Genomic DNA, 14,292 nt, shown 5'->3' with positions numbered 1-14,292 from the left:
TAGTTGTTGCTAAGCAGTGCTTACACTAGTCAAGGACTCTTCAGCCTCCCATGCGCTGCTGGATGCACAAGAAGGCGGGAGGGGAGGGGGCACAGCTGAGACAGCTGATCCAAACTGGCCAAGGGGATATTCCATGTCATGTAACATCACGCCCAGTATGTTAACTGGGGGGAGCTGGCAGGGGGAGGGAGGCAGCAATCGCAGCTCGGGGACAGGCAGCGTCGGTCGGCATGTGGTGGGTGGTTGTATCGTTTGTGTTTCTGGATTTGTTCCCTCTTTTCCTTTTTATTATATTAGCATTATTGTTATTATTATAATTATTATCAGTATTTTATTTTAATTACTAAACTGTTCTTATCTCAACCCACAAGTTTTTTTTGCTTTTGCTCTTCCGATTCTCTCCCCCATCCCACAGGGGTGGGGGGAGTGAGTGGCTGCGTGGTGTTTAGTTGCCAACAGGGGCTGAATCACAACAGCCATTCCTTCCTCGTCTTTCCATGCACGTGTATCCTTCTCGTCTAGGTGGATGCCCTGCCCTCCAGAGGGGCTACGCTTGCCTGTCTGCCCGCCATAGCCACTGTCTCTCCTTCATCACCTTTTTCTCCCGGCTGCTCCTCCATCAGTATTTCCCCTCCTCCCATCTTGCTGGCCTGGCAGCCCACAGGGAGCCAGTTTTACTTGCTGGTTTCCTAGTGAAAAATCAAAGGAGCTGAGTCAGTCCCTCTCTGTGCTGAGGAGTGGGTGATGGAGAGCAGATCTGTAAGTTGGGAGTCTGAAGACATCTGAGAGGGTTGTGAATGTGGATCACCATTTGGTGTTCTCTCTGGCTCAGAAAATTACTCATTCAGGTGTGAAATCCATCTGTGCCTTATGTTGCCGTGTATTTATGTGCATTTCACCTTCCATATGACACGTATGTTTTATGCTTCGCTCCAATGCTCTTAACCTGCAGAAGATGCCAAAGACTTGCCCACATTCTGCTTTTCCCTGCTGTCTTACACACCTCGACAGACGCCTGATGACACTTGCTTCCCAAGCTGTTTGCAAAACCTCCCTAAAATCTCTCTTCTCTTTTATCAGGTGTGGTATTTATGGCTGGCAATGTTTATGCTGTCGGGGGCTTTAACGGATCTTTGAGGGTACGGACGGTGGATGTGTACAATGGTGTGAAGGACCAGTGGACGTCCATAGCCAGCATGCAGGAAAGGCGAAGCACTTTAGGCGCAGCTGTGCTCAATGATCTCCTGTATGCAGTGGGCGGCTTTGATGGCAGCACTGGTAGGTGACTGAGCAAAAATCAGGCAGTGCCTGACCCGAAAAAATATTTTCAGAGACCCCTGCATAGACAACAGAGCTTTAGTGAGGTCCCTGCACCCTTCCTTTATGATGTTGTAGAGAGAGCCAGAGATTGGCTTTTCTGTGTGTTGTAACTAACCTCATGCACGTTCTGACCCAGCAGTAACTGTAGAGGTGTCTCACCCTTGTTTTTTCCTTTAGTTCTTTCAGTCTCGTTCTCTATACGAATATGCTTGTTCTGGACTGAAAAGGGTTTTTTCCTTGTTTTAGTTAAATTTTTCATAGCAACATGAATAAAATGCCAGCAAGTCATCTTATGGGGTTCACGTGTCTGGGATTTATCTTGACATAACTGCGAGTTTAGATTCACGCCTCTGCTGTGGAGCTTTGCCGCTTGGTTAAACCCTAAACTCATTCTTTCAGCTGGCGATGAGTACCATGCAACAGGGTCTGGGGGAATTTTAAACCTTTGCATAGACATTTTGTAATGCTTGAAGGGACGTGGGATTTTTTGGGCTTGGAATCTGGACACTGCTTCACCTTGGTGTCCCCAGCACATCGGAGGGGCGGCATTCCCAGTGCAGGGGCCATAGTGTAACAATTCTTCCAGCTGCTGAAGAAGTAGCATTGATGTGCCTCCCCCAGTCTGAAAGGCAAAGGACGAGAAAATTGGGTTGCAGGAGTGTGGGGGGGAATTACGGGCTTGGGAGGAGGTGGAAGGCAGATGAAAGTGCAACACCAATCTTTTTTTCTTCTCTTTTTTTTTAATTAGAAAACCTGTGTATCCCCTTTTTAACTAGGTCTGGCATCAGTTGAGGCCTATAGCTATAAAACCAATGAATGGTTTTTTGTGGCTCCCATGAACACAAGAAGAAGCAGTGTTGGAGTTGGAGTTGTCGAGGGTAAGAAAATCGGCAGCCATTCCCATTGAGCGAACGTTACTGTGTCAAACAGAAGCCTGAATGTTTAAGTGCAGTAGGAGGGAACTGCAGGAACTGTTCTCTACACTGTCTTTAGTTGTTAAATATTTATTTTATATGACATAATCACTGCAGCTTTGTCCATTCTCCTCTTTACCTTAGTGAAAAATCATTTGTAGCTTTCCAGGAATCTCAGACCCCTATCAGAGCAGCCAATGCCTCCTGTGAATGCCATTAGGTGTGTCCAGGTTTCTTTGAATCCTTATTCTTCCTGGGCTGCTTCTTGCTGGTGAAAGCAAGTGGTATTGTGCAGTGTATGCTGTTGCCAGCAGCAGACATTACGTGGATGGAGTACTCATCACAGAAAATCTACTCGGTGAGAGAAGCAGGAGCATAGTTCATCCCACAGCCCCAAGCTGGTGGTTTGGCAGGAATGCTAAAACCTCCTTTTATTGACATTGGGCTTGCCGGCACGCACGGCACGATGTGCTGTGGTTCATAAATGAGCAGGGACTGACAAGAGCAAACGCTGGTGCTGCAGCAGCTCGGGAACGAGGCAGGCGGGGTGGGTGGAGAGGGCGCTTGGAGGGATCGCGGCGGCTGTTGGCACCTATGTGTCAGCACCGAACTCGGGTGGGCTGGAACTGAGCAGCTTGGTTTGGATCCAGGAGAAAGAGCAGTTTAAGTAGGAACCTTTCCTTCCTTTAGCAAAATCAGTTCCGAAGCAAGTGAAAGGTTTTATTTGACCTTGTCCCTGGCATGGCATAGCAGTTTCCAATTAGTGCAGTGCGGAGCAGCCGCTGGCACAAGCCCTGTTATAAACTGCACTTTGAAGTGGCTTGGTTTGACATGTGTGCATGGGAAATACATGAAATGTGTTTATGTACATGAAATGTGTTTATGTGAGAAGAGGGAGGGAGATAAAGTCAGAATAAATAGCAGTGGTTGTGCTAAATTTGTATATTTAAGAAGCATCCACTTCAAAATTGGCCCATGCTTGTGAAGTGCTGGGCTGCTGGTAGTCAGTGGGATTTGCTAAAGTGGGTCAGTCATTTGAATGTGGAACAATTGTTAAGTACATATCCAAGATGGATTTCTATGTGCAGGTTTTCTACCGTAGACATATGAAATCCTTCTCCTTTGCTTTGTTTAAAAGTGCAAATAAGTGTTGCACATGTTGTAGTCCATGATTAAAAAAAATAAAAAATAAGGGCATGTGATGGGGAAAGAGAGCTCATCATATTGGTGTAGGGAACAAGCTGCAGCCTGCAGTTAATCCACAGTGTTCATCTGAACATGATGAAGATCGATCTGATGTCTGTGGGTACTGAAAATATCTAATAATTTATGCCAGCCAGGGAACTTTATCCTGTCTTGCTCTGTCTGGCCCTCTTGCCTTGATTCACTGACTAACACCAGGCAGATTGAAACAACAGCACAAATAAGAGAAGAAGGAGCACAATCATAAATCTGATCCTCGCAAACATCTCATAATGATCACAGCCCAAGGAAGGTATGAGTAGAGCTGAGGGAGAACAGGGGGCAGAGGCTGGACCATGAGAAAGAAAAGAGCTGGCCTATACTTTGAGCCTCGCAAACATCCAGGGAACAGGAGAATGGAAAAGAGTGTAGGTGATAACTGTTGGTGGGAGTCTCATGATGAAGAATTGCAGAGCTCATTTGTGGCTAGGCTCTGCTGTTATGGACTGAAAATTGGTCTTATCCATGGGTTTTGTACAAAATTTTGGGTTAAGACTTTCTTACATATTTGTTGAACTTTATTGATGGTGGTTGCAGTGTCTAGGAGGCCTGGTCTAGAACCAGAACACCTTTGTGCTATGTGGTCTAGTAAAGAAACACAAAGAAACCCCCTCTGCCTGGAGAGTTTACTGCCTAAATGCAGAATAAGCTGATAGATGTTACAGTGAGATAAAGAGAGATTATCAGGCAGGTCTCCGAACAGAGGACGTGGTGGGTCATTGGCCTTGTTTCACGTATGGTGTAGCACTGTGCCATCTGACTGTGTTTCTTCAGTCTCTCTAAGGTGTATGCTGTCCAGCTTTCACTGAGTTGAGGAAGAAAGGGCCCGATACACCATGCTGTGAGGGTCTCCTGTGGTATCTTCTGTGTTGTGACCACTTGGCATGAGTGAGCAGGCTGGCCTCAGCTGTGCTAGCAGCATTGGTTAGTTTCGATTTGGCCCAGGTTCTTCAAAATCAGGTCTAAGTTTCCATGCAGGTATTATATAAACACAAGAGGCGATTACATATTTATTGCTCATGTGTTATTATAATTAATGTACGGTATCAACCTCTGACAGCATACTTGTGGCACCTGAACAGGAGGAAACACTTGATCAGTGGAATGTGCTTTGATGTCATCTATTTTCCTGGGCCAACAAGTCATTTGGAAAACCCTCTGGGCTTTTGGCCTCTAATTAAGCTGCTGTGTCGTGTATTTCCTTGTCTTAGTTGACAGCTTTAACGGCTTTAAAAACAATCCCGCCTGTCTGTGAGTTTACTTCAGATCCTTTTGGTAGGATTTTCCCCAGACATCCCAGCAGGTTTAGGCACATCTCCCAGGGCCTCCCTCAGCCGGGATCTGTCCTCACCTGGGGCTGTCAGGTGTGATGGCAACATAAATCAGTCATAGCCGTAATGCCGATGCCAAGGTCTGTCTCTTACAGGTAAGCTCTATGCTGTGGGGGGTTATGATGGAGCGTCCCGTCAGTGCCTTAGTACCGTCGAGCAGTATAACCCAGCCACGAACGAATGGACCTACGTAGCCGACATGAGCACTCGACGCAGCGGTGCAGGTACTGGCTCTGAGATGTGTTCTTAAGCGTGGATGATTGCTGGGTTCTCCTCTGCTCATGGAAAGGAAGAAGCGTGTTTTGGCATTGCAACCAGTTATTTCCCCCTCCTTCCCGTGAGGGGAAAAAGCATAATTGCTTGGAAGCTCTCAGCAGCTCTCCTGACTTCGTTAAAATCTGCCAAATAAAAATTAATTTCTGGAATAATGAAATAATGTTCAGTGTTTCTAAGTAGCCTCGCTAACAGATGCATCTCACTTGTAAGCAAAGCATTATCTTTCCAAATCAGCAGCTGCAGGCTCAGCTGGGGACTGGAAAGCCAAACTGCGTCATCTCCTCTCCTCTCCTATCATTTGGGGGTTGTCAGATGGATTTTCCTTTTGGATCTTCTCTGCAAGCATCCAGTGGGTGCTTTGCAGCACAAAGCACACCTGCCCTGGGTGATGTGCAGACCAAGTCAAGGTAACAAAATTCATCTCAGGTTGCCCCTGCTAAGCTAGTTTTTAGTGTACCTTTTTCTGGTAAGAGTTGGTGATCTGGAGGATTGGAGGAAAGGACATGTAAAAAAGGATTATATTCTAGTCTTGATGATTTCTGACTTAGTACGTGACATTAGGCCAGGTAGGCACTTGTCTTGTCTGTGGCTGTTCTTCTCTGAAAGAGATAAAAACTCTTACCCATTGTATTTTAAATCTTCTTCAGAAGACAGGGAATGTGACAATATTGGTCCTATTGCTCAGCATGGTCAGTGGGTCCTCCCTGATGTCAAATTGTGCAGTTCTTGTTTTACAACAGCCCAAGTGGCAGTTGCCCAGAGGTAGCTGAGCCCGGAGGCGTGTGGGCCGAAGTGACCCTGCAGGTTAAGCTGTGGTGGGAATTTCCTTCTGAGCTGAGCGACAGGGAGACTGCTCTCTACACACTGCCTTCCTTTCCTCACTTTAATACCTTTTTCCGTAACTCCAGGTGAGGCAAATATGGTTACACGCTGTTGGTTTGAATTCAGTTGAAGTGGTTTGTAGTAGCTTGATGCTTAAACTGAGCTCAATGCAACCTTATAGGAGAACAGAATGAGTATTTCATGTTGTTGACAGCATGTTGAAACATGGCAAAACAGTTTGTGCCTGTAGTGAGATGGATTTTAGTGAATTTTCTTTGTTGAAACACTCTGCTCTGAGTTCTGCTTTGCAAGTACCTCTCCACACGGCAAGTCCAGTATTAGGAACGTTCTTGCTTGCCTGCCAAGTAATCTTGCAATTTTCTGTTCCCAACCTGAAAGCTGAGCTCCTCAAGCTCTGGTTGTCACTCAGATGCCCCTCCAGCAGGCACTGGGGAGGGGACTGCCCAGTGCCACTTGTCGCAAGTGGTGCTGCAGCGTGATCTATCGTACAGCTCCATAGATGAAGCCGCGCTCAGAGCTGCCGGCATTGCCGTCCCGATGCTGACATCTAGCGGAGGTGAGGACGGGTGTCCCCGAGTCCCCGGGGTGACCCTGATCCAGGCAGTGGGGCTGTATGGATGTGCGGGCACTGGCAGTGCTGGGTTTGCTGGGATTTCCCCTCCTGGCAGGGGCGTCCCACCTGTGTGCGCCCTGCCTCGCTGCACAGGGACGCAGTTTTAGGTGGAGAAGCCGTAGAGGGTTTCCAACTTTTTTACTCTCCTACTTGCTTAAATTAGTTTACTGTTGAAATGATTTCTTAAAAGTGTAAAATTTTTGCTAACAGCTGATTATAGTCACATGCAAAGGCACTGCAAACCCAGGCTGCTGGGCTCAGATGTGGTAGGCTTTCCTCACCAGTTAATGAGTTCCCTCTCCCCAGTCAACTGGGAGGCACCAGGACATACTCTGGGACGTGTTCTGCTCTTCTTAGATGGTGCATGGTGGAATACCTCAACTAGACCGAGAATTTCACCAAGTAAGGTGGAGATTTATGGCAGTTAGAGATTAGTTACCAGTGTTTTCCAGGTGAACCGTGAATCCCAATGTCACGTTGGAATTTCAACACCCCTTGGTGCAGCAAGAGATGGCTGGTCAAAGCCAAACCCAGCAGTAGCAAGTTAAGAAAACTGGAAGAAGAGAGAGGTGATGGTGATAGACCTGTGGCAGCATTCCTGTCCCCCAGAGAGTGGTGTGCCTGCTGGAGTTCAGTTCATCAGTCAGTCTCAGTTAGGTGCTGGCCTGTTTTGGGGTGAGGGAGGAACAATAATGCTCAGATGGTTTCCTTCCCTGCCTTGTGTTGCTGTCTTGCAGGTGGAACATGGCAGCTGCTGTGATCCATGCTCCTGCTGACCATGGGAAGACTCAGAGCAATGTGACACATTGTATTTTTGGGATGTGACACACCACCAGGAGATGTTGCTGTGGCATGGGAGCTGCTGGGCATGGGCAGTGCCTGCTTTCCAGCTCACCATCGCAGCGCTGCTCCTGTGCTCTCCTTTCCCTGTGCTGTATGAGGCAAACAGGAAAGATACTTGCACAGGGGCCAACTTGAAAACCTGTTGGTTTTACACTGGCAGGGCCCTTCTCCCTGAGCATGCCTTTGCAGCTCGGTGCCTTTCCCTCAATTGTCAGCACGAGTCCCTCTTCAGGGCACGGGGGCCGTCCTGCTGGTTAATGCCTGTGGTTGAAATGATGCAATTCAGATCTATGTTTCTGTTTCACTAATATCCCACCTTGTTAATTTTAATAGAGGCCTTTGAACCTATTAATGAAGATATGTTGCTGGAAGTTTTAACTCTCATGGATTGGTGAACATTTTAATTAATATTAGGCAGAAGCATCCTTCAGATCCCTGACATTCCTAGAGACTGAGCCAGGGGCCTGCGAAAGTGGCTGGGAAGGTGGCCTTGGAGGCAGCTTATCTGTGCCAAGTGCTGCTGCCATGTTTGGGGGCAGGAGTTGGGGGAGAGGAACCCAGTGGCAGCCTCTAGAACTGGAGCCAGTAAGTTGTTGAGAAGAGGAAGGATGTCCAAGGGATGAAACCATGTGGCACAAAGGCAGCAGGAAAAGCAAAAATAAAGCTTCTGGAAGTGGGAGTCAAGGTAAAAGCAAAGGGCCCCATGGCAGAAAAGATCAGGCAGATAGGGACAAGGTTGGGTGGGATGCAGTGGTCAGGGAGGTAAAGGGAAAAGAGAACAAGTCAGTCCAGAGAGATTGAATAAAGGCAGATGAATGTCATAGGACTAGACTATTGATCTCAGTCAGACTAAGATCTACCTGAGAAGGGGCACAGCCCCGAAAGACAGGACATCTGCCAGCTGTTTCTGCGCAGGTCTGCTCTAGTGCCACGTGGTGGTTGGGTGGAGAGTTGACCCTGTCCCAGGTGATCTTGAGGCACACATGGCCCATGTTTTGGAAATGCCTTGGAGAGGCCAAGGCAATACCCAGTAATAGACCCAGGGACACGCAACCCTTTCCCCTGTACATTTGGGTAACGCGGGACTCTGTTTGGCAGGTGTTGGTGTTCTCAGTGGGCTGCTGTACGCTACCGGGGGGCACGATGGTCCCTTAGTAAGGAAGAGTGTGGAAGTCTATGATCCAGGAACAAACACCTGGAAGCAAGTAGCAGACATGAATATGTGTAGAAGAAATGCAGGTAACCACAATAAGCCTTTCTGTGATGTTTGGTTGCAGTTGTCTCTGTGGTTTTTAATGTGACTAATGTGCTAGTGATGTGATCAGTGTTGTAAGAAAGTGATAAAAATGGAACATGAGGTGTGTGCTTGGGAATGAATTAGAGCGTGGCAAGCGACGTGTTGTGGGGGATGAATTAGCCCGTGTCTAACCATCTGTGCTCTGCTTTGAGGTGTGTGTGCGGTGAATGGTCTCCTCTATGTGGTGGGAGGAGATGATGGTTCCTGTAATTTGGCCTCGGTGGAATACTACAACCCCATCACGGACAAGTGGACGTTATTGCCAACCAGCATGAGCACGGGGAGAAGTTATGCAGGTAATTAGTCAGTGGGAGAGCTGGCAGCAGCTTGGGGTCATTCATAAACTTGAGGGCTGTGCCTCCCGAAGCTTTACTCTTATATTTTTGTATGTTTTATGTGGCTTTTAGTAGAGGAATGTTTCATAGAAATATTAGATACGTCTCTCTCTGCTAGCCTGTTGCTGGTCTTTGGCTTTGCAGGATGATTTTAGCCACACCACAAGCCAGGAGTTGCTCCTATGATAACTGTGTGCGTCTGTCCGTTCTTACAACAGGTGTGGCTGTGATTCACAAACCGTTGTGACACATGATCAAGCCGACGGGAGGAGCAGAAGTGAAGTGGATCCAGCTAGGTGGTGTTGCAAAGATGACTGACCTCTGACTTGACCCATCTCGTTGCTGTTAACGTCTTAGCATGACAAGTGATACGTTACAAACATCATCTGCTCTGCGGTGGATTGTGTAGCGAAGCGAAAATCCCTCTGGGGACACGTTCCATGCTAGACACGAGGTGTTGCTTGTTATCTGTGGTGCAATCAACCGTTCTTCTCAATGGCTAGCGTCCTGAGATAAACACTGTGCTTGAACTGCAGGCACTGAATTTCTTTTGTGAAACAAAACTGCTACGTTTGGGCATGTGAGTAAAATCAAACACTTCTGGATTTCTTCACTACTGATGCTCCGTGCACATAATCAGTTGAACTGTTTACTCACTGTGCCTAGAGGGTGGACTTTACTACTGGCAGTGGAAATGTCTGAGTACCAACTGAGAAAACAGCAGAAAAAGACTGGAACAGGGTGCTCTGGCTTGAGTGTGACGCTGTCTCAGTCATACATTTGTCTATGCCACTGGACTGCTGTATGTATCCCTGAAATGCTTGTCGTACGGTGGAAATAAATACCATGCGATTTTTCTACTTGCCATGAATGCTGTTTGCTGTACGTGATGGGACCTGCTGGGCAGTGCCTTCCCTGGGGCTGCAGTCTCAGCACCTGAACCATGCAAAACTTTGCCAACCCCACAAAACATGTGCTGCTCCGATGGGGTTTATTGCTCCTGTGAAACAAATGTTGCTTGACTAGAAAGTATTCCCAACCCGTGCATTTCAGCTGTGCTGAAAGCCCCAGTTCTAGCCCTGTCCAGCATCTCAATGCCATTTCATAATAGAGCATTCAGATGTTAAGAAATACCTTATGGTGCCATTAATGTAGAGACATTACATATGGCAAGGACCCTCTGTCACCCATGCTGTTATTAATGAGCAAGGTAAAATACCTGCAGTGTTTTAATGCTACCTGCAGTGTTTTAATGCTTTCTGCGTGCAGAGATTAACTAATAATCACTGTCGCTGTAATTGCTATTTTAATCTTGCCCATACTGAAGGCGTTCCTTTATTAGTACGAAGAATTCATAAGATTACTCCAAGCAGACAAATCTAGATCCAGCTGGAATGTAGCTGCCTTGCTTACATCCCGAATTCCTAAAGCTTTCTGTTTAAGATGATGTTTGACTTTAAAATACCTTTTTGTGTCTCCTTGTGAGCTCTGGAATGCTTCTGCATACTGGGCTGGACTCCCAACAGGTCCCCACCTAAGGGGAACTAATGAAGAAAAATACTTTTTCTCTCCTTTTTTGTTGTTTGATTGGTTTTTGGTTGTGTTTTCTTTTTTTTTTTGTTTTTCCCTCTGTAGATCAGCTGAGGCTTTTTGTAGCGGGCAGCTGGCCTGTGGGACAGAATCTGCCCATGTTACTGTTGAGCTCCAGCACGTACCGCTGCTGTTCTGCTGGTTTCTTTCTCCACGGATCTCCTATCAAGAAGACTCCATGTAACCTTCTACAGTAGAAAAGAAAAATACTTAAATTTATTTCAGAGGGCTCTAAGGCTACATCACCTTGTGCAGCTTTTGTAAAGGAGTGGGTTACTTGTGTAAATAAGTAGATTTTTAGTGCTGGAGTTGACATGGTCCTTGTAAGATGGGTGCCTGTTCACTGTGGGGGAAGCAGCACCTACCTTTGCTGTGTTACCTCCCACAGAGGGGGCTCACCTTCCCGGGGAACATTAGGTAGCACCCACTCCTCTCTGGATGCTCTTGTTTTTACAAACAAAAGCAAACTGTCCAAAGAAATGGCAGTATTATTCTTGATGTCTGTCCTTCCATTGTATGTCAGCTCAGAGGTCTTGAAAATAATAATAATAATAAAAAAATTAGTCTTATCTATAATACCCCTTAAACCTTTTGCTTTGAGTTCTACAATCTGCAGTGAAACGTGCCAAAATACCATATGACATGCTGCTCTTTCACGAGGTGTTGCTTGCTGTAAAAGCTATTGAGGCTGGTAGGAGCATATCCCTGACTGCGGCTGCCTTCAGGTCAGAGTCCTGAGATGTGTCTTTACAGTGATATAAGCAAGACGACGCCTTGGTTTGGGCTGACTCAAATTCACTTCCCCAAAAGCAAACACCAAAAGGTGTTTCCCTTCCATGCAGCCTGTGGGAATAAAGGATAAAATGGGACAGGCAAAGCGTTCTGGTCAGAGTTAGCATCTCTCGTCAGGGTGAGACGACTGGACAAGGGTGGGCATTTGGGCACACACGGCCCTCGCTAGGCTGGTACAGACGCAGGGAACGTAAAGCTAAGTAACTGCTGTGTAGTCCAGCTGCAGCTCAATAGCTGGAAGCGGTTACCGACTGACCTCTCACTCGTAGCGTTGCTGGAGTGAAGGCAAATATTAGCCAGAGACTAGGAATTTATGTGGGCTAGAGATAAAAACTAGTAATTAGTGCTAGAAAGATGCAAGTTTGAAATTTTTGCTGTTTGTCAGACGTTGTAAAAGGTGAATTAACCTGAAAGATGGATAATTTTTCCCCTGACATATATCTCTCTATAAACCTTCCTTGCTTGTAAGGAAAAGAGGTTTTGCTGTTTTTCTGCTATTGTAAAATGGCATTTCTGCCCTCTGCTGGCCCAGACCTGCGGCTTGCTGGACAGGGCTAGGACTTGCAGCCCTTGCCGGGGATGAGGGACGGTGTTCCTGGCTGCAGCCACTTCTCGATGGCAAATGACACGTTTCTTTCTTTCCTTCTCAAACGTTGCAGTGTTATGCAAGTCAAGTGACCTCGTTTTCCAGCTATGCAATATGAACAACCGTAACGCGTGACAAACCAGCTGTATCCCCCCCTCCTCGAAATGCTTTCTGAATTTGTCTGTCTTTGGCGTGTGGTTTCATGTTTGTATTGTTAATTCTGAGCACCTGAGCCGGATCCTTTAAAGATTGCCTTTTTCTAGGACTGAAAACGTAGCGTTAGTGCTAACAAATTTTACTGTAAATATTTTTATAAGACAATTTTAAATAATTTTTTGGATTGCTTTTTATGGTCATCAATGACACTTCTGTTAAATTCTGGATCTAATTCTTACGCTCCAATGCGGTTTTTGCTGGCCACGATGTAGGTGTGAATCCTTATGTTTTCTGCACAAGAAATTAAATGTTGTAACTAAGATCTGGGATCGTTCTTATGTTGATTCTAACAGATTAGAAGGACAATGTTGGGCTCACCATTAAGAAAGAAATTAAAATCCATTACCTCAGTACCAGTACGCTCTTAGATAATTAGTTATTTTACAGTTTCAAAACTCTAATTTAATTTTCTGGTGCCATGTGTCTGCCTCCCGGTCAGCTTGGTGAAGAAGCCATCTCTCAGCGGTTTCATTTCTCATCTCCTGCGTGAGCATGGTGCTGCTTGAAGATGGAGGATGTCATGCCCACAACAGCACGTGCAAAACCCCCTAGGCTGCCAAAACCAGTGAAGTTATTGCGGGAGGCTTTGTAAAAGCTTTACAGACCGAACTCAGGCTACTCCCTCGCAATGGTCCTTTGTGACTATGAAGGCTTTCCTCAGCTCTCTTCTGCTGTCGGCCCTTTTTGGGGCTCACCATGCGCTGACCCCCTGCGGGATTCTGGCCATGGGTTTCCCAAAGGTGACTTTGCTCTCGCGGAGAAGGCATCCCCGGGGATGCGCACCCACAAAACCCAGCGGCATCGCGTGTGGGTACACGCTGCTGGGTTTGCAAAACAGGCAAGCGCCTGTCAAGCAGAATAGATTTGCCTCGAGCAATCTGTTGTTTAAACAAGTTTGAATCAAGTCCATCTTTTCCATTTGTGCCTAATAGATAAATTGGGGGTGATTAAAACCAATTTTCGGTTCATTCACTTTATCCAAATACTTTTTTTGTACAGATGTGTACAGCCCTGTAATTACCATAAATATACTTGGCAACATTTGCATGACACCACCATGAAAGCTTAATACTGTTCTCTCGTTGCAGTGTTTGGAGACCAAAGTCCTTAATATCCAGCGATGTGCGATGCCTATTCATCAAGCTAACATGATGGTTCAACAGATCAATGCAGCAGGTTCTTAATCTTTGGGATTTGTTCCTAATAAAATGTAGTATCAAAGCAGTTGCCCCCTTGGCTTAACATCATGTCCACTAATCATGCTTACATGAGCATAATTCGTTGCTCAAACTACAATGTTTGGGACTGTGTTAGACATTATAGTCTGGAAATGAGTTAATTTACTTTTTTCTCTGCCTGTATCTTTGTTTATGGCTTTATAAATTATTTTCCTCTACAGTGACAATAAATAAATATCGAGAATTTTAATTTGTGTATTTTATGTATAAAAAACCCTTTAAGAAAAATGGATGATTGTGAAATAATTTACCTGGGTGTGAAATTCTTTGTTTTTGTAAAACAGACTTTGTTGGTTCAATAGCTGACAGTATAATGTAATGAGTGGGTTGACTGTTTAAGCTAATTTTTAAAATTAAAGATATTTTGCATGAGTATGAAGGACCAAGGACTTTCCAAAGTAATTCTCTTGTCCAGTGCGATGAATGACTCAAGAAACGTTCTTCACTGGCATATTTATATTATAAAAGAAAATCACGTTGTAGTTCCCCATCCTTTAATTTGAATTAAAACTGGACTAATGAAACTCTTCTGGCTCTGTTTTGATTTTGTTGGCTTCTGACAGCGAGGGACAGTCTCCATCGCTCTGCATGGCGCTTTTTTCCTCCCTCTTTCATTACAGCAAATACAAACCTTGGGTTTACTTTAAGTCCTTTGAAGTGGGGTGGTGGTACTCACACGTGCTGATGCCGAGAGGTCCAAATGCTGGAGGAGATGCTGCTCTGATGCAATCCTGGGGTCTGGCTGCTCCTTTCCCAAGGGAAGTTTAAGGCTGTTTGGCTGCTGGGCTGCTGGAGAAGAGCATTTCTCTTGGGGGTGGGAAAGCCCTTGGTTAGGGACATCGATGGCAGAAGACGG

The 14,292-nt window shown here is 46.0% G+C and overlaps 1 protein-coding gene across 4 annotated transcripts in view; it reads left to right on the top strand.

Annotated features, from left to right (window-relative positions):
• Nucleotides 1-12,458, top strand: part of KLHL3 (kelch like family member 3) — a 64,696-nt gene extending 52,238 nt beyond the window's left edge. For all 4 annotated transcript variants that reach the window (XM_064458365.1, XM_064458368.1, XM_064458366.1 and 1 more), the window contains 6 exons: nucleotides 1,081-1,278; nucleotides 2,097-2,198; nucleotides 4,903-5,031; nucleotides 8,481-8,621; nucleotides 8,832-8,975; nucleotides 9,233-12,458. In XM_064458365.1, coding sequence (XP_064314435.1) covers nucleotides 1,081-1,278; nucleotides 2,097-2,198; nucleotides 4,903-5,031; nucleotides 8,481-8,621; nucleotides 8,832-8,975; nucleotides 9,233-9,261 — 743 coding nt within the window. In that variant the 3' untranslated portion in view covers nucleotides 9,262-12,458. The remainder of the gene's footprint in view (nucleotides 1-1,080; nucleotides 1,279-2,096; nucleotides 2,199-4,902; nucleotides 5,032-8,480; nucleotides 8,622-8,831; nucleotides 8,976-9,232) is intronic.
• The last annotated feature ends 1,834 nt before the right edge of the window (nucleotides 12,459-14,292 follow it).

Source organism: Phalacrocorax carbo, chromosome 8, assembly GCF_963921805.1.
Source record: "Phalacrocorax carbo chromosome 8, bPhaCar2.1, whole genome shotgun sequence".
Taxonomy (NCBI): domain Eukaryota; kingdom Metazoa; phylum Chordata; class Aves; order Suliformes; family Phalacrocoracidae; genus Phalacrocorax; species Phalacrocorax carbo.
This window is presented reverse-complemented; position numbering and strand designations above follow the sequence as displayed.